This window comes from Podarcis bocagei (genome assembly GCF_964188305.1).
Source record: "Podarcis bocagei genome assembly, chromosome: Z".
Classification (NCBI taxonomy): Eukaryota; Metazoa; Chordata; class Lepidosauria; order Squamata; family Lacertidae; genus Podarcis; species Podarcis bocagei.
Genome location: NC_138140.1, coordinates 9376129 through 9395221, shown reverse-complemented (window position 1 = coordinate 9395221; position 19093 = coordinate 9376129). Strand labels below are relative to the sequence as shown.

Below are 19093 nucleotides of genomic sequence, written 5' to 3'. Positions count from 1 at the left end.
TTGGTCGTGTCATATTCAAGAATGCTCTATTAAAACTATTTTGGAGCAGCTCCAAATTTTTACTTGCACTCTGATGTTACACCAAAGGGATGCCAGGGCATCAGCCACTGATAATGGTCACAATTTAAAGTTACGTGATTAGTAAATTAATCAAAACTGAGTTTACAAGGACAGAATTGCAACCCTGCATATATATTCCTTTTCTTTCCTAATTGTAGTCTTCAAAAGCAGATTAGAAGCTGCTATTACTACTACTACTACTACTACTACTACTACTACTACTACTACTACACAGCTATTTAAAAAGAAAATAAAGGCAATTTGAATTCATATTTTTGCTAAAAAGTACAATTTTTATGTTGTTTTGATGCTGTCAGAAACCTTGAACCTCCATCAGGAAAGAAAGGCAGGTATATTAACTTGAGGGCAGGGGCGGGTGGGAAACAAATGAACAGCTTAAAAATAACACAACCGAAACTAATATTTATTAGCTTTTCCATTTGTCCACCTTGAGCAGCCCAGGAGAATTCTTGCTTGCTTTGCTTTGCTTTGAGCTTGCTCAGTGTTGTCTACTCATTCGGTGGGCATCTATTCCTTTTTTTTTGCTTTTCTCTTTTCTCTTTATTTGAGGATTGAGTCCCATGTATGGTGTAGACACCCTACTCTGAGCTGCTTACCTCTTTAAAAAGAAACAAACAGAAAACTGCCGGCCAAGCCAAATGCATGCTTAGCGGCTGTTTCCCTTGAATCTTGACAGAGCTGGTGGAATGCAGCACTGCTGGTGCAACCATCAGCTGACTGGCATATGAATTAATAGCTGGATAAACCTGTGAGTCTCTTGAGCTCAAGTTAGCAAGGTGTGTGGGGTGGGGTTGGGGAGGCAGCTTTCATCCTGGAAGGCATCTAATAGTACAGGGGTGGGGAACCTTTTTCTGCCCAAGGGCCACATCTTCTTTTGGGCAATCTTCCAAGGGCCACCTATCACTGGTGGGCAGGGCCAGAGGCAAAAGTGGGTCTATCAATGGGTGTAAAATTTGGCCTTTGAATAATAGTTAAGTTTGTACGTACATCTGTCTCGGTCCTCCATTCAGGCAAGCAGAACGATTGATCAGAGTTGAAGGACATGTTTTAGCCAGTCAAAAGCGGTCAGGGCCATTGTGAGCCAAATAGAAAGATCCGAAGGGCCCTGGGCTCGAGGTTCCCCACCCCTACAAATGGTAAAAGATGAAGGGTGGTGGGGGGAAACCAAGTCTTTAACCTGCTTAGCTTTCCTTCAAGGCCCCTGTCTGACTGTGGTACCTCTCCCTGCTCTGTTCTTGAGGAAACCCAAAGTGGGCTTTTATATGTATAGAAAGGAAACAAACTGAAACGAGCCTGCTAAAATTTCCCATTCTGATTTAATTGGCTTCACACCAAACCCAGAGACTATTTCACCAATAGATGGGAAGTCCCCTGCTCTCATACACCAACATCATTTTTGTTGGATTGGATAGTTAGAGGACTTATTTGTTGTTAATCAGAGAATAAGGCAGAATCAAACAAGAAGACCACTGGGGCGGTGGAGAGATTTTACACAAAATCCAAGCTCAACTGCTAACACGGTTTTGAACTACCTCAAAGTAAGTTGCCCTCTCCCTTCATATAGCATGGAGGAGGCTCTCACCTGACCTTTCATGACATTGTTTTTTAGGCATAGGTAGGTTCATTTCATATGAGCCTTCCCTGGCTTGGTGCCTTCTAGACATTGTTTTGGACTCCGACTCCCATCAGCCCCAAACCAGCATGGCCCAATGGTCAGGTTGGGTGGGTGCAGTAGTCCAGTCACATATGAGGGGTCCCTGGTTGACAGAGGCTGCTTTAGACATCCCCTAGTCACAGCCTACACAATCACAGCTGATAATACTTCCCCATTACTTTTCCTTAACGTGTAGGGTGGGAGGGTTGAAAGCCCAGGAATCCATAAGAGGGATCTCTCCCCTCCGCCTTTCTCTTCCCTTTTTTTTTTTGGCTACCTTCTCCATAGCCAAGGGAGGGACTCTTGTGGAGAGGAGTTTTCTCAAACATGCTGCATGTGGAGTGACCTGCACTGACAAATGTTTCTTTTGGAAGGTTTTCTGGTGGCCGATTTGCTGCTTAGAACGCGAAGCTGGTAATTTTCTTTTCTTTTTTGCGGGCTGTGGCTTCCGATCCCATCTGTGTCTGAAGGACACAAAACCCTTTCCTCTCCGCAGGACAATTTCATCAACCTCAGCTTCCTCCGCCTATTTCGGGCAGCCAGGCTCATCAAGCTTCTTCGCCAGGGCTACACCATCCGGATCCTCCTCTGGACCTTTGTCCAGTCTTTCAAGGTGAGGTAGAGGACACTTTCTCAGCAGTCTTCCCAAGAGCCAAATGCCATGGGTGGTGGGGAGGACCAGAGGGAAGAGTGGGTGGAACAACAGATGTAAATTTGACCTCTGTATAGCAGGCTGGTTTGTACCCACACTCACACAGCCCTATCTATCCTCCATCCAGGCAAACAGGAGGCATTATCAGAGTCCAAGGACACATCCCAGCCAGGCATAAATCACTCAAGGAGGGGACAAAGCAAAGTGGCCTGGGAAAAGTTCAGGGGCTAGATAGAGGGGCCTGGAAGGTGATATTTGGCTGAGGTTCCCCACCTATGGTTTTAACAGAGTGTAGGTAGCCATCTATCTGACATGTTGTAGTCAGGGATCTGGGATAAATTTGAATACCTAAGTTGACTTTTTAATGGTGAATCCAACCTAACGCATACTTCCCAAAACAATAAGTTAACCGAATCACAGTTATGCTTTAAAATTCATGCTTCTGTGGAAGAATGGAAGCCTTTTTCAGACTATTTAAAGAAATATGATGAATACGTGATCAGGATTTGAACTATGAGCAACAGAAGAACTTAAAAGATCATAGTAGTGTTAGATATAAGAGACAGAAGACAAGGTGCTGCAGAGGGAGAGAAATAAACCACCATGGATAAAGGGGTGGGAAGTCAATAACAGCAACAAAGAAAAAATGTTTCACTATGTATTGAAATGTATGTGTTAATTTTTTGGGAAATTTAATTTTAAAAAATGATTAAAAAATGAAGTTCGTGGTTCGTTTAATTGTGCAATGCGGTTATCCAGCCGGTTACATGTATAAGAAATACATAAACACATTTACTAAAATACTGATACATTCAAAATGTTTGCAAATGCATATATTAGTAAAAATAACATATGAGGTATTATACTAGACAAAATTGCTTTGCAAACATTTTGAATAACAGGCCAGCAGAAGCTCAGCAAAAGAGAAAATAGGGGACTCGTAACAACTCTCAAGGGGACGCGGGTGGTGCTGTGGGTTAAACCACAGAGCCTAGGGCTTGCTGATCAGAAGGTCAGCGGTTCGAATCCCCGCAACGGGGTGAGCTCCCATTGCTCGGTCCCAGCTCCTGCCAACCTAGCAGTTCGAAAGCACGTCAAAGTGCAAGTAGATAAATAGGTACCGCTCCAGTGGGAAGGTAAACGGCATTTCCGTGCGCTGCTCTGGTTCGCCAGAAGTGGCTTAGTCATGCTGGCCACATGACCCGGAAGCTGTACGCCGGCTCCCTCGGCCAATAAAGTGAGATGAGCGCATCAACCCCAGAGTCAGCCACGACTGGACCTAATGGTCAGGGGTCCCTTTACCTTTACCTTTAACAACTCTCAACACCCTCAACAAACTACAGTTCCCAGGATTTTTTGGTAGAAGCCATGAGTGTTTAACATGCTATGATGTTACTTCTTTAAATGTATAGTGCAAAATTGAACTTTAGCCCGGATCCAAACCATTAGGATTTTTATATTCTTCTGGGGTATCAATAAACCTATGCTTCTATGTGAAACCTTGTCCAGGTGTGGCCACATACTAAACATTCTTGTTCTTAGATGTATCATTGCAGCTGTTGATGCTTCCCCCCTTTTTTTTCACCCACAGGCATTGCCTTATGTGTGTCTTCTCATTGCCATGCTCTTCTTCATCTATGCCATTATTGGCATGCAGGTAAATTGCAGCAGTAGTCATACCAAATGCACCAGGCTGGAGTAGGGATGGGGGAAGAAATTCCAAATCTTTGCATTTTAATGCGAAGCTGCCTGATTTGCATTTTCCAAACCAATCTGTGAACTGAAACACGGGTACCCTCCATGATTCACATTGTTTTGTGATTAACTTGGTGATGCAGCACTGCAGCCAACGTGCTATCCAGTTATCCAGTTGCTATTGTTGTTTTCAAAAAAATGCATATATTAGGGGAAAGTGTGCATAAAAATGCATGTCTTACTGTTTTATTTAACAAAATTTAATATGCCACTCAATTGATTGTTGCAAATGATAGATAGATAGATAGATAGATAGATAGATAGATAGATGATAGAAAGATAGATAGATAGATAGATGATAGATAGATAGATAGATAGATAGATAGATAGATGATAGATAGATAGATAGATAGATGATAGATAGATAGATAGATAGTATTTTTCCGTCTATAAGATGCCCCCATGTATAAGACACCCCCTATTTTGGTGGACTCAGATTTAAGAAAATGGGGGGAGATGGCCCCGTGTATAAGACACCCCCTAATTTTTGCCATTATTTTTAAGGGAAAAAACCTAGTCTTTTTACACAGAAAAATACTGTGTGTGTGTGTGTGTGTGTGTGTGTGTAAAAGAGTTTAAAATATTGCAACACCAACACATCTGGAGAGGCTTGCAGAAACAAATTGCTTTTTTTAAGCAGGTGTTGAAAGGAGAACAGCAAAGGTGCCTGCCTGATGTCAACATCTTAGGGGAAATAAATAACATACATATATTATATGAGGGGAAATTGCTTCCAGAAATGTGTACCTGAGTCAAAACTACGTATACATATTTGGAGAAATTTCCACAAAACTGCTGACAAATTCTTCATGAGGGTTAAAAGAAGTATCCAGCAGCATGCAAACTGCTGTGAAAACATAGAGAACTGGATTAAAGATTAAAGGGGGAAACAGAGAGAAACCAAAATTGACAGATTCCTTCATCCTGATCTTGAAGTTCATTTTGAAGTTAGTAGTTTGTATCCAGTACAACGCTGATCATGGCTGCATACAACTCAAGTCTAAGAATGCTTGAGGAATTTTATATCTGTGCATTCCAAACTGACCTGATTATTACCTACTTTGGGATCTACTTATGTTCTGGATTTTGCATTTCTCTGAATTCTTTGATATCGTTCTCATTTCAAGGCAGAAACAGAAAAAGCTGCAGAGTTCCTGTTTTAGAATGTGCCATTGCATAATGTAGGTTGGGGATCTGTTCACAGAAAAAACCTTAGTACCTTCACCAAGCTAAAGAAACCATAATGGTTAAATTGGTATAAAACAGATTTAATACACTGTTGGTTTAGATCGTCAATTCCACCCTGCTGGTGGAAAGGAAGATATATCCCCCCTCCCCCAATATATTAGGGGAAAAGTGCATGAAAAAGCATACAAATTTTCATGCAGATTTTAAAAGGGGGGGGGTAATACAACAGGCAAACTGAAGGTGGGGGGTAGTAAATTGAGAGAAACTGAATTTGAAATATTTTCCCATCTCTAAGCAATATGCCTGCTGCTCAGAACCCCGGTCAGTTCTGCTTGCTTCTCTGATAACTTTGCCTCCAATTGGATTTCCATTTAATCTGCTTTTTGACCATTTCCTCTCCCCCACCCCCAGGTCTTTGGAAACATTGCACTGAATGACGACTCTGCCATCAATCGACACAACAATTTCCAAACGTTTTTGCAAGCCCTGATGCTGCTTTTCCGGTAAACAATAAACCATCTCTCTGTAATCAAATTCATTGACCCTTCTGGCAGTGGCGGAACTTCATGCTCTGGCACTAGGGGGTGAAGAGCAGGTGGGGGCATGGCTGGCGCGTGACCTGGGGGCATGGCGTGCCACCTGTGGGGGTGTGGCGCCCAGCACTGACGGGGGGCAGCTGCGATGGCACCCCACTGGGATTGCACTGCTCCCCTGCCCCCCTCTTCCTCTGCCAGTGCCTTCTGGGGTGGGTGTCAATGGAAGGAAATGAGGCCCTTCATAAGCAAACTATCATTATCTGTGTGTTCACTTAAAATGAAACAACTCCCAGGAATGGGCCAGCCAGGACCAGTATAGTTGGACCAATTCACACCAACAATTTGACAGTAACGATGAGACACCAAAGTTCCCACCAGTGCCTGCTTGTTTTGTGTGATGGTCTTTCTTGAAGTTGTTTGTGCAAGGTCCCACCTCATCTGTCAGTGCATAGGAACATCAGAACACTGGGAGCAGGCTCTCTTATGTCCAGTGCTCACTTGATGAGCCCTCATGTTATTATTGAGCCCATATAAAAAAGTAGTTATTCATGGAGGACATAGTTAAACCATGGATCTCACTCCCACAGGAGTCAGTGGTAGTCACCAACTTGGATGGCTTTAAGAGAGGATTAGACAAATTCATGGAGGAGAGTACTATTCATGACTACTATCCATGATGGCTCCTGCCAACCTAGCAGTTTGAAAGCATGTCAAAGTGCAAGTAGATAAATTGGTACCACGCCAGTGGGAAGGTAAATGGCGTTTCCGTGCACTGCTCTGGTTCTCCAGAAGCGGCTTAGTCATGCTGGCCACATGACCCGGAAGCTGTACGCCAGCTCCCTCAGCCTATAGAGCGAGATGAGCGCCGCAACCCCCGAGTCGGCCACGACTGGACCTAATGGTCAGGGGTCCCTTTACCTTTATCCATGATGGCTGTGTGTTGCCCCCATAATCAGAGGCAGTAATGCTTCTGAATACCAGTTGCTGGAAACCCCAGGAGGGAAGAATGTTCTTGTGTTCAGTTCCTTCTTGTGGGTTTCCCACTGGGGTATCTGGTGGTCCACTGTGAAAACAGGATGCTAGATGACCCATTGGCCTGATCCAGCAGGTTCTTCTGGTGTATTTATGTCTGCCTGTATGCTTTATTTCCTCCCCTGGCCTTCCTTCAGCATAGGTTCCCTGCCTTGTGGAATACCTTCTCAACTCCCTGGAACTCCCTGGCTTCCCCTCTGTCTACATCTTCAGTTCACTGCTTTCCTTCCTCCCAGTCTCGTTTTCTCATAGTATCTCCATCCTCCACCATTCTGGCTTCCCCATCCTCAGAGGTAGGACCTCTGCCTGCTTCCATTCGCTCTTAGGGCTTATCCACATTTTGCAGGCACAGGTGCATACGTTAAAGCTCCATCTCCAAGCACCTTTTCTTTTCTCTTTTTGCCCTGGAGCTTTCCCTGGAAAAACACCTCGTTCTTCACCACTGAATTGGAGCACGTGTCAATTTGGGTTTTCTGTGGATTACTGTTTGCAGCAATTCAGTTTAAAGAGTAGGTTTTCATGGGTTCAGACAGAGCTTTAAAATGTGGACCCTGCTTGGGAAGCACGGAGGAAAGGTAAGTGATAAGCCCTCAGTTAGGGACTCTCTGGGGAAATGCAGAAAGCTCCTTCTCTATTTTTCAGCTGCATGCTTTCCTCAGTACTGCTAGAAGGTGGATGTTTCTTTCCAATTGGCTGAACAATCTCACTGGCAGCTGCAGAGCTGGCTCCTGACCATATGTTTATGTAAATACTTACATCTTACCTCTCAGCCTCTTGCTGGGACTCCAGCACTCCTGACAAACATCCATTAAAAATGATTACCAACCAATTGAAAGATTCAAATCGGCCAGATATTAACACCACGGAAGCTGGAGGGGAGGGGTAAGCACAAGGAAACAAAAAGATTTGGAAGCATGCAAAAATGTGGGTAAAGAAGGCCCTGCCCACAATTAGCATGTGGCCCCTGAAAGGTTCCCCATAAGGGAATGTGGCCCACAGACAGACTAAATTTCCCCACCTCTGGTTTGATATTTTGCTGATTGTAAAAATGTCACACATGACATGAAAGCGTCCTTAAATGATTATGTATGCAAATATCCAATTGTTTAGCTGGGAGGGTGATGGGTGTTAGCATAATCTGTTCCCATGCTCAGTTTATGTTGATAAAAGCTGCAGAGGGCCTTGCCTCTACCTGCCCTCTGCATCTTTCAATTCCTTCCAAGCAGAAGTTAATGCAAACTTAATTGTTTACATCAGACAGCTTGTGTTCATTAATACTTCAGCATTACCTGGCATTAATCCTGTGGTATTCAAACTGTTAATGAACACAAATCCTTTATGTGCACAAATCCTAACTTAATTTAATTGGGTCTTTTATTTTCCATAAAGAGATTAGGTGCTTTGCTTCTAAGCTTGTGAGATCTAATTTCTCTCCCCCACTCCCCGATATGACAGAAAACACAGGTCTCTTTGACAGAAAAGTCCAGTTCAAGCAATCTGTCTCTGTGTTCTATCTATCTGTCTATCATCTATCTATCATCTGTCTATCTATCATCTATCTATATCTATCATCTATCTATCTATCATCTATCTATCTATCTATCTATCTATCTATCTATCTATCTATCTATCATCTATCTATCTATCATCTATCTATCATCTATCTATCTATCTATCTATCTATCTATCTATCTATCATCTATCTATCTATCTATCATCTATCTATCTATCTATCATCTATCTATCATCTATCTATCTATCATCTATCTATCTATCTATCTATCATCTATCTATCTATCTATCTATCATCTATCTATCTATCTATCTATCTATCTATCTATCTATCTATCATCTATCTATCTATCTATCATCTATCTATCATCTATCTATCTATCTATCATCTATCTATCTATCTATCTATCTATCTATCTATCTATCTATCTATCTATATCTATCATCTATCTATCTATCTATCTATCTATCTATCATCTATCTATCTATCTATCTATCTATCATCTATCTATCTATCTATCTATCTATCATCTATCTATCTATCTATCTATCTATCTATCTATCTATCTATCTATCATCTATCTATCTATCTATCTATCTATCTATCTATCATCTATCTATCATCTATCTATCATCTATCTAATCTATCATCTATCTATCTATCTATCATCTATCTATCTATATCATCATCATCTATCTATATCTATCTATTTCCCAGCCTCCAACAGGAAGTCCCAGGGCAAGTCACAGCACTAGAAACAACATTAGAGGGTAAAGGTCTAACAAAGGGAGCACCCTGTACCCATGGCACTCCCCTGGGTGATTTAGAACCCAATTATGCAGGCTTCTAAACTGTAGAAGTGGGGGTGGGCTCTATCACTTCAAGAACTCCTTACTTCTGCCCCACTTGGTGGACAACCAGGGCACAGCAGAACCTAACACACACATCTTTGCTCTCTCTGCTTGTGTGTAGGTTTTAACACATGAGCAAAAAACCTGTATGGGCCAAAGTTAGGGAAAAAGCCTATAGCAGATCAGGTCTGGGGGAGCTCACTTGTGTGGTCCTTATGTCATGACTTATGTGGCTCTCCATGCCTCGCTGACAGGACCTCAAGTCTCTTTCTAGGCCATACCACATCCTTCGCCAGCTCTCCTCCACAGCTGGAATGTGTTTTTGAACTATGATAATGCTTTTTGCTTCCTGGATGGAGGATGGAGGGGTAGAGGAGTCTCTCTCTCTTTCTCTCTCTCTCTCTCTCTCTCTCTCTCTCTCTCTCTCTCTCTCTCTGTGTGTGTGTGTGTGTATGTGTTGGGGAACCTCTAACTTCTATGTAGGTAAAATGTAGCCTTCTGTAAAAAGCTAAGAATCGCATTGATAGCTCCACCCACTTTTGCCTCTTGTCCCACCCACCACTTACATGCATTTCCAGGAAGTTCCCCTCCGCCAAAGAAGTACCACCCTTGGGCTGAAAAAGGTTCCCAACCTTTTTGATATACTATACAGTGAGGGAGCTATTGTAGATGTGACTGTTGCTTTCTCTAGGTCTACTGAGATTACTCCCTCTTGCACATTCTTTGCCACCCACTAAAGAATGTTAAGGTACACCACAGGCAGATGGCTTACTCGTGCAATACATGTACAAGGCCAATAAGCAACCATAAGAGATCTGCTGGATCAGGCCATTGGCCCACCTAGCCCAGCATCCTGTTCTCACAGTGTCCTACCATATGCCTATGGGCCAGTGGCGTAGCGTGGGTTGTCAGCACTCGGGGCAAGGCAAGTAATTTGCGCCCCCTAACCCGTGGATTTGTGCCCCCTAACCCTAACCCCCAGATGTTGCGCCCGGTGCGGCCGGCCCCCCCTGCACCCCCCACGCTACACCACTGCTATGGGCTGTCCGAAAGCAGAACCAGAGCTCAATAGCATCCTCCCATTTTGTAGTTGCCATCAATTGGTATTCAAAATCATTACTACTGTCATCAGTGAAGGTAGACCATAGCCATTGAGTTTAGTGGCCATTTAACACTCCATGAATCTGCCTAATCCTCTGTTAAAGCCATCCAGGTTGGTGCCCACCACCGCCTCCTGCAGGAGCAAGTTCCATACTTTAACTCTGCATCCTTTGCCTGTCCTGAATCTCCCAATATTCAGCTTCATCGGGCGTCCATGAGTTCTAGTGCTTTGCAAGAAGAGGAAATGTTTTCTCTATTCCCTTCTTCACCCTATGCATAATTTTGTACTCTTCTTTTTAGTTCAATAAGACAACTTCTTTTTTCTGCTTTCAGGAGTGCCACTGGGGAAGCTTGGCATGAAATCATGCTTGCATGTCTCAGCAACCAAGCCTGCGATAAGCTCTCCAACCTTGGCAAAAATGAGTGTGGCAGTGACTTTGCCTACTTTTACTTTGTCTCTTTCATCTTCCTCTGCTCCTTTCTGGTGAGTTGGTCATTCCGCTTGTCTTGCTTGCCCATCCCTGTGCTGCAGCTACCCTCCACGTTCAAGGTCCTCAGCCCCTCAGAGATAGGAATTTTAAGTATCAAAAGCCAGGGTAAATAAGTATTTATGGTTATATGTAGTGGGGTTTTTTTCTGGGGGATATTCTATGGTACCCAGTACTCTTTTTCTTGTTTTTTAAAAGTGTGGCACTTACATTAACAACTTCATGGTGAGTGGTGGTACCTATTTTTCTAGAAGAAAAGCACTGGCTGCATCACTGCATCCTTCAATCAGTGACACTCTGCCATATTGGTGAAACAGCACACCACAAAGAAACTATCTAGTTTCTGTGCGATGTTTCACCAATGTGCAGGTAGTATCACTGATTAAGGAATGTTTCAATGCAGCCAGACAGACATGCTATCATATCAAAACAGCTTCTTCTTTTTTGCAGTGTCCTATCAACATAAAAGGTGCAGCACTCTGCACATGCTCCAATTCTGGAATGATTTTTTTTTTAAAAAATGCAATTCTCCTAGTTAAACTGAAATTTGAGAGGAGTTATATTGTAGCCAGCCCTACCGTTAGGCAGAGTGTGGTGACAGTTGCATAATGTTCCAACATGTTGGGAGGCAGTTACCAGTGGTGAATTGCTAGAGAACAGTGTTGTGTGTATCATTCAAGCAGCTCCCTGCCACTTAAACTAGCCTACTGTCCTTAGGCTGAGTGGAGGAGGATGACCCATTGGCAGTATTGAAGTAGCATTCAATGACCAGTCTGGCTGGCTTTTGTTCGTGGAGTGGGAGATGGCGGTTATTTCATCAGGCAGTAAAATGTTCCCAGCGTGGCTCTGGGCAGGATGTAGAGCAGAATTCAGCAAAGCCATAGAACAATACGGACAAGGAAATGGATAAACCCCCTTTTCACTGTAGCTCAGAAGAGGGACAACCTTTATCAGCCAGAGTACTGCTTTCCAGGGGTTGCACGCTAGTAGCGGGGAGGGTCAGAGGCAAGAAGTGGGTGCAGCAATGGACAGGACAACCTTTCCACCCACCAGTAGGTTGCATTCCAGCCACACAAACTCAGTGGTTTCTATGTATGCACACCTCGTATCTCTCTCTCCATCCAGGCAAGCAAGGGGGCTTAGCAATATTCAAGGATGTGTTCAAGGATGCTTCCCAGTTGGGCAAAAGCGCGAGAAAGGCATGGAAAGGCGACACGGGACACATTCACACCATACATTGAAAACACTATGGAACCACTTTTAAAAGTCATGGTTCCCCCAAAGAATACTGGAAATTGTAGTTTCTTAAGGGTGTTAGGACGCCCCTATTCCCTAAAATTTCAACCCCCCTTTCCCCGGGGAACTCTGCAAATTGTAGCTCTGTGAGGGGAATTGGGGCCTCCTTAGAACTCTCAGCACCGCTAGCAAACTACAGGCCCCCCCAAAAAAATTTGGGATGAGTCATGACTGTTTAAAGTGATATAGCATTTTCAATGTATGAGCGAATGTGTCCACAGATTTCTGCATTTGACACTTCAGACTCTGCCTTTTTCTCTTCAACAACAACAATAGTTTATTTATACTCCTCTTCCTTTTTGAGTTATCCTTTTGTTTTTGCATTGATTCCTTAATAAGAGAAGCTAATGTCTTTCCTCCTTCCCACCCCCAATTTCATCTCCCTCACCTTCCCCTTTGCAGATGTTGAACCTGTTTGTGGCTGTAATTATGGACAACTTTGAGTACTTGACACGAGACTCTTCCATCCTAGGACCCCACCATCTTGATGAGTTTATCCGCGTCTGGGCTGAGTACGACCCTGCAGCCTGGTACGTATGCTCTTGCAAGCACACCTTAAAATAATAGAATAGTACAGTTGGAAGTGACCTACGGGTCATCTAGTCTAATCCCCAGCAAAGCAGGAATCTCAGCTAAAGCATCCATGACCGATGACCATCCAACCTCCACTTATAAACCTCCAAGGAAGGAGAGTCCACAACCTCCTGAGGGAGACTGTTCCACTGTCAAACTGCTCTTACTGTCAGAAAGTTTTTCTGTATGTTTAGTCAGAATCTCCTTTCTTGTAACTTGAAACCATTGGTTCAAGTCCTACCCTCCAGAGCAAGAGAAAATTTGTTCCCTCTTCCATGTGACAGCCCTTAAGATATTTGAAGATGGCTATCATATCTCCTCCCAGTCTCCTCTTTTCCAAGCTAAACATACCCAGCTCCTTCTACCGTTCTTCATAAGGTTAGACTTCTAGACCCTTGATCATCTTAGTTGCCCTCCTCTGCACACATTCCAGCTTGTCCACATCCTTCCTAAATTGTGGTACCAAAAGCTGGACACAGTATTCCACACAGTGTCATCTGACCAAGGTAGAACAAAGTGGTACTATTACTTCCCTTGATCTGGACACCATACTTCTGTTGGTGCAGCCTTGAATAGCATTAGCTTTCTTTGCTGCTGCATCAAACTGTTGACTCATGTTAAGCTTGTGGTCCACCAAGACCCCTAGATCCTTTTCACTAGTAAGCCAGATGTCCCCTATCGTATATTTGTGCTTCTGGTTCTTCCTGCCTAACTGCAGAACCTCATCTTTGTCTGTACTGAAATTCATTTTGTTAGCTTGCGCCCAGTTCTCTAAGCCATTAAGATCATTTTGAACTCTGATTTTGCCTTCTGTGGCATTAACTACTGCTCCCACATTGGTGTCATCTGCAAAATTGATGAGCATCTCCTTAATTCCTTCATCTTACCAGCTTCCTTTCAAGAATATCATGAGGGACTTTGTCAAATGTCTTACTGAAATCAAGATACACTATGTCCATAGCATTCCCTTGATCCACCAAGCTTGTAATTTCCTCAAAAAAAAGAAATGAGATTGGTCGGGCATGACTTATTTTTGAGAAACCCATGCTGAGTATTAATAATCACAGCAGCATTTTGATAAATTTATCTATTCTCACACATCAGGGTAATCTGTGCATTTTGAGTTCACCCATTAATCATCTCACCCCCTCAGTCCTCTTGCCACTGACATTTTCAGAGATTAAAAGAAGTGCTCAAATTATGGGGGGAGGATGAGCATAACACTCTTTTAATGCTTCTGAATGCCATATGCTGATAGGAAGAGCACTGTTGCACTTGGGTGCTGCTGGTGAGCTTCCCATTGGGGCAGCTGGTTGGTCACTGTGAGAACAGAATGATGGACTCGATGCGCTGCTGGTCTGTTCCATTAGGGCTTCTCCTATGTTCCTTTTTTTAAAGGCTGCCTTCACTAACCATCTTAGAGGGCATGCAGTGGGCAGGACTGAAAATGAAGGAACCAACAGATTAGTTTGTGGATTTCATTATGGGCATCTCTATCTCCCTACCCCAATAATTTGAGTACTGATGATAACTTGACCTATGTCAATGAGAATATTGATGCAATTAAATATTTAAAATGCAACAAACTCATTGCCTGCTAATTTAGTCTTGTAAATCAGGCCCCAGAAGTTACAAGTCAGCATATTTATCCAAACCTAATAATAGGGCTGGGGGAGGAATTCAATTTAATTTGTATCTTCATAAGAAACTACCAAATTTGCAGCTCTTGAAGCAACACGTGGACCAAAACAGCTCTTCTTCCAAAAATTGCAGTTCTCTGAATTTTGCAATGCAGTTTCCCAACCAAACAACGTGTCACAAAAATGTACATATTACAGTAAAGTGTGCATGAAAATGCATATATTGGTGAATAAAACATACAATATGCATTATGTTAGGGAACATTACTTGCAAAAATGCATGTAATAGCCAAAACTGCAGACAAAAATGAGTTTAGTAAGAAAATTAGCACTATAATGCTGATGAATTTTCGGAGGATTTAAAATAAAATAGAACTAAATAATTGATAGATGCTGCGGAAATGCAAAACAAATTGAAATTAGAAAAACGAGAGGGAAACTTAAATTGACCAGTAAGTTCATCCCTATCTAAGAGGCTCATAGGCTTCATTGCCACCACCCAGAAGTCCCCTCCCTGGTAGCCAGGATGCGTCTTCTACGAAGTAGACTGATGGAGGAAAGGAAGATTGCTACATTTCTGTGCTCAGTGTGGGAGGGTGCTAACCACTTCCTCTGGGTCCAGCATAGCAGCCAATGAGATTGGCAAGCAGGGGTCAAGGCAGTCTCTCCTTCCTCCACCAGCCTGCTCACTCCCTCTGGATAGAATTCCAGGTAATCTCCCAGGTGAGCTGTTAATTGCAAGGGTGCACTACTTGCAATGATCACATGAATAATATGGTTGTCTGACTCCACTCACAGGTGGAAATCAATGCAGAGGTAAGTAGACATGGGAAGTCAATTTTATGGGACCAGGGAGAATAACAGCAATGCATAGATCCACAAACATCCTTTCTGCTGATGTGGAAAGAAACTTAAGAAACAAAACAAAGAGAAATCAAGCTAATGATGTTTCTAGAAATGTGATGAAATGCCTTTTTGCCTCTACTTTAAATGTTTTCTGTGTGAGGTGGGTTGATCTAATAACATTTTGATCTTTTAATAATGCCATCTTCCGGTTGTCAGTTTCTGGACTTAAAAGAACTGTATTTGAACTTGTTCTGTTCTGAGAAGAATATAAGGCTATTACTTGGGTTCTCTCCCTCCCTCCTTGTCTCTCTCCCCCTCCCCTCTGCTTCTCCCCTCCCCCCTTTCAGAATATTACTGGGCCCCTTCCAGATATTCTGAATGATGACTTTCATCATCCCCAACTGCCAGTCATGCTGACTGTGGCCGATGGAAATTGTAGTCCAAAACCTCTGGAGGGCATCAGGTTGGAGATGTCTAGTATTAAAGGATATATCCCCCCCACTTTTCTTTAAAAAAAGAAACAAAATGCATGCTGGTTATCTTCTCAGCTGCCAGGTGAATTGGGATGGTTACTGAACTGGCATGGGAAGTTGCCCATCTCACAGGTGATAACACAATCCACAGATGGAATGATTATGAGTTGTAGCCAATGTTAATTGTACTCAATAGACCCACTGAAATTAGTGGGCAAGGGCCACTTAGGTTCATTTATTTCAATGGGTCTACTCTGAGTCGGACTATCATTGGATAAAATCCACTAGGTTGTATCCAACGACTTTGAGTAGATCCATTGAAATTAATAGACCTAAGCTAGTCAAGTTTATTAATGTCAGTGGGTTTACTCTGAGTAGGGCTAGCATTCGATGCTCCCATTATTGGGTGTTTTGCAGTTCATTTCCATGCAGACAGTATCATATGAGGACTTTTGACCATGATTATAAACAGATTTCAAACTACACTGCCTCCCCCAAACAACCCTTGGAATCATAAGAGTTCTGTGCTTGGACTATACCATTTCAAATTGGAGGTAGAGGCTCACCTTACTGCATGGGTGTGCGTGCATGTGTGCGTGCATGCATGCACCCACCCACCCACTATATCCATCCATTACCGCCCCACCCACCCACCCACCATATCCTTCCATTACCGCCATATGAACTCCCACCTGTACAATGCCGTGGTACAGTCCAGAGACACCACATTATTCCTTTTATTTCCAGTCTTCAGGGTCGGACTCCCACTGTTATATAACCAAACAGCAACAGACATACCAAAATAGTCCCATGCATGAGATGGAGGTTCAGCAGAGGCTGGATGGTCATCTGTCAGGGTTAATATAGCTTCACCCTGCATTGCAAATCCTGCATTACTGAGCAGGGAGCATGAACTAGATGACTCCCAAAGACCCCATCCAAATCCATGCTGCTGTGATTCTAAGAGTTGCTCTTGCTTATGATCCTTACTCAAGAATGTAATATGAGCCCTGGTGGATGCCACCTTCTAAATGTTAGTCTTCACTACAATTTCTTGCTGTAGAGATGGGGAACCCACAGATGTTGCCAAACTTCAACTCCTACCATCTCTGATTATTACCCATGCTGGCTGAGGTTGCTGCGAATTGTAGTCCATTTTTTTGGGGGGGGAGGGGAGGGTCAGAGGTTCCCCACCTCTATCCCAGCAAGTTAGTTTTTTGACAACTCATGGACCTTTTTTTTTTTTTTTTTTTTTTTTTGCACTTCCCTAACATTCACATCACTCCATTTGCATGTTTTGTTAACTGGTTTAAGCCATAAGAACACCAGATTAGCCTGGCTGATGGATCAGGCCAATGGTCCACCTTGTCCATCATTGCGTTCTCACAGAGACCCACCAGATGCCCAAATAATAAGCCCCAAGTAGAACATGAGTGCAACAGCACCCTTTTGATTCCCAACAGCAGGCATTCAGAAGCAAACTGCCCCTGACAGTGGAGGCAGAACACAAGCACCATGGAAGTGAACTGCAAAACCTGCAGGCATGGAAAACAAAGCTACAGTCCCTGATTTACCTGTCATGATTGACTCTTTCCTGTGCCTCAGACAGTTTGAAGGGCCATTGCTCAGTAGTAGTGCATTTGCTTTGCTTGCAGAAGAAGCTGGGTTCCATCCCTGACATCTCCAGGTAGGGCTGGGAGAGATCCCTATCTGCAGTCCTGGAGAGCAGCTGCCAGCCAGAGTAGGCAACACTGCGCAAGATGGACCAGTGGCCTGACTCAGTACAAGGCAGCTTGCTCTGTTCCAGTGTGCCTTTTTTGTATTCATTTAAAAAACCAACACATTTTCCCTTTATTGTTTTAATAATTAATTTACAACTGAGGATGTTTTTAAAATTCTTCTAGGGATTGGGTGAATTCAATTGGGCTGCTTCTGAGTGGATGGCATCGTGCAGTCCTATGTCTATCTTCCACTGCTGCTGAAATATTTCCCTCCACAGCTTGTTGTAAAGGAAATCTGGAGACTCTGAAATTGAACACGACTCTCCCATTCTTTCTTCTATTTTCTTTTGGGGGGGGGGTGACGTCAGGAGGCTCTGGAATGGAGCCATCTCTCTTCCATATATTTCTCTCCCCCCCCCCCTTTTGGTCATAACTCATGATTTTTTTTCCTTTCCAGTTGCCGGATACATTATAAGGAGATGTACAGTTTGTTGCGAGCTATTGCTCCACCTCTGGGCTTAGGAAGGAAATGCCCTCACAGGGTGGCATACAAGGTTTGGCATTTCAGCGGGGGGAAACCCTTCCAGTATATTTCTCCTCTATTTGTTTGCCTTGAATTTGAACCTCTAATTTGATAAAAACAAACAAACAAACTTGAATTGCAAAGGCAAAGAAAAAGAAGAATAAACTGGACTGAACTAACCCCTTTGCCTGAACAAGAATGATTGACAAGCCCCCACCCCCACCCTTTGATCTTACCCTTTCCCATCTAGCATCTCTCCTGACACACAATGATGCACACTTGCCTGGACATGGGCAGCTTTATGAGACAGTCAGCTTTGAAAAGGTTCCCTTCTCTAGAACAGGGGTGGGAGGAGTTGGGGGAAGGTTACCCCATTCCAAAAGTTTTGAGTTAATTGATTGAGGAGGTGCTCATCAAATTTACAGATGGTGCCAGGCTGGGCTAGCAAATAGAATGTGGATTCAAGATGACCTTAACAGATTTGAGGGCCAAAAGTAACAAAATGAATTTCAATAGGGACCAAAGTATGGGTCTATACTTAGGCAGGAATAATCAGATGCACAAATATAGGATGGGGGACACCTGGTTTACTAGCAGTACATGTGAAAAGAATCTAGGAGTCATAGTGGACCACAAGTTTAACATGAGTCAACAGTGTGATGCAGCAGCAAAAAAAGCTAATGCTATTCTAGGTTGCATCAACAGAAGTATAGTGTCCAGATCAAGGGAAGCCATAGTACCACCCTATTCTGCCTTGGTCAGACCCAGCTGCTGACATGGAGGTACTTGGTGCCAGGGGTCAGCTAGGTCAGGCACTGACTAAGGGTCCCTCGGCTGGATCCCTCACCAGCTCAACCCAACCATTCACCACCCTCCCTGCTAGGACCCTAAATGGTTTTCAGTGATGGATGACAGAGTTGCTTTTGAACAAAAAGGCAATCCAAGTTCTCCTCCAAGCAGGCTGCTTGTCCATTTAAGTAAAGGTAGAGGGACCGCTGACCATTAAGTCCAGTCACGGACGACTCTGGAGTTGAGGTGCTCATCTCACTTTCTGGCCGAGGGAGCCGGCATTTGTCTGCAGACAGCATGCCATGTGGCCAGCATGACTAAGCCACTTCTGGTGAAACCAGAGCAGCGCACGGAAATGCCGTTTACCTTCCCGCCGGAGTG

General features: G+C 43.5%; 2 protein-coding genes across 15 annotated transcripts in view; one reads left to right on the top strand and one right to left on the bottom strand.

The window, feature by feature from the left end:
- The window catches only part of SLC31A2 (solute carrier family 31 member 2), a 537879-nt gene that overhangs the window by 203069 nt on the left and 315717 nt on the right, over positions 1-19093 (bottom strand). The gene's annotated exons all lie outside the window — the stretch shown is intronic.
- CACNA1B (calcium voltage-gated channel subunit alpha1 B) overlaps positions 1-19093 on the top strand; it is a 345062-nt gene that overhangs the window by 292179 nt on the left and 33790 nt on the right. For all 14 annotated transcript variants that reach the window (XM_081179581.1, XM_081179579.1, XM_081179591.1 and 11 more), the window contains 5 exons: positions 2232-2348; positions 3979-4044; positions 5742-5833; positions 10697-10847; positions 12550-12677. In XM_081179581.1, the coding sequence (XP_081035707.1) occupies positions 2232-2348; positions 3979-4044; positions 5742-5833; positions 10697-10847; positions 12550-12677 (554 nt within the window). The remainder of the gene's footprint in view (positions 1-2231; positions 2349-3978; positions 4045-5741; positions 5834-10696; positions 10848-12549; positions 12678-19093) is intronic.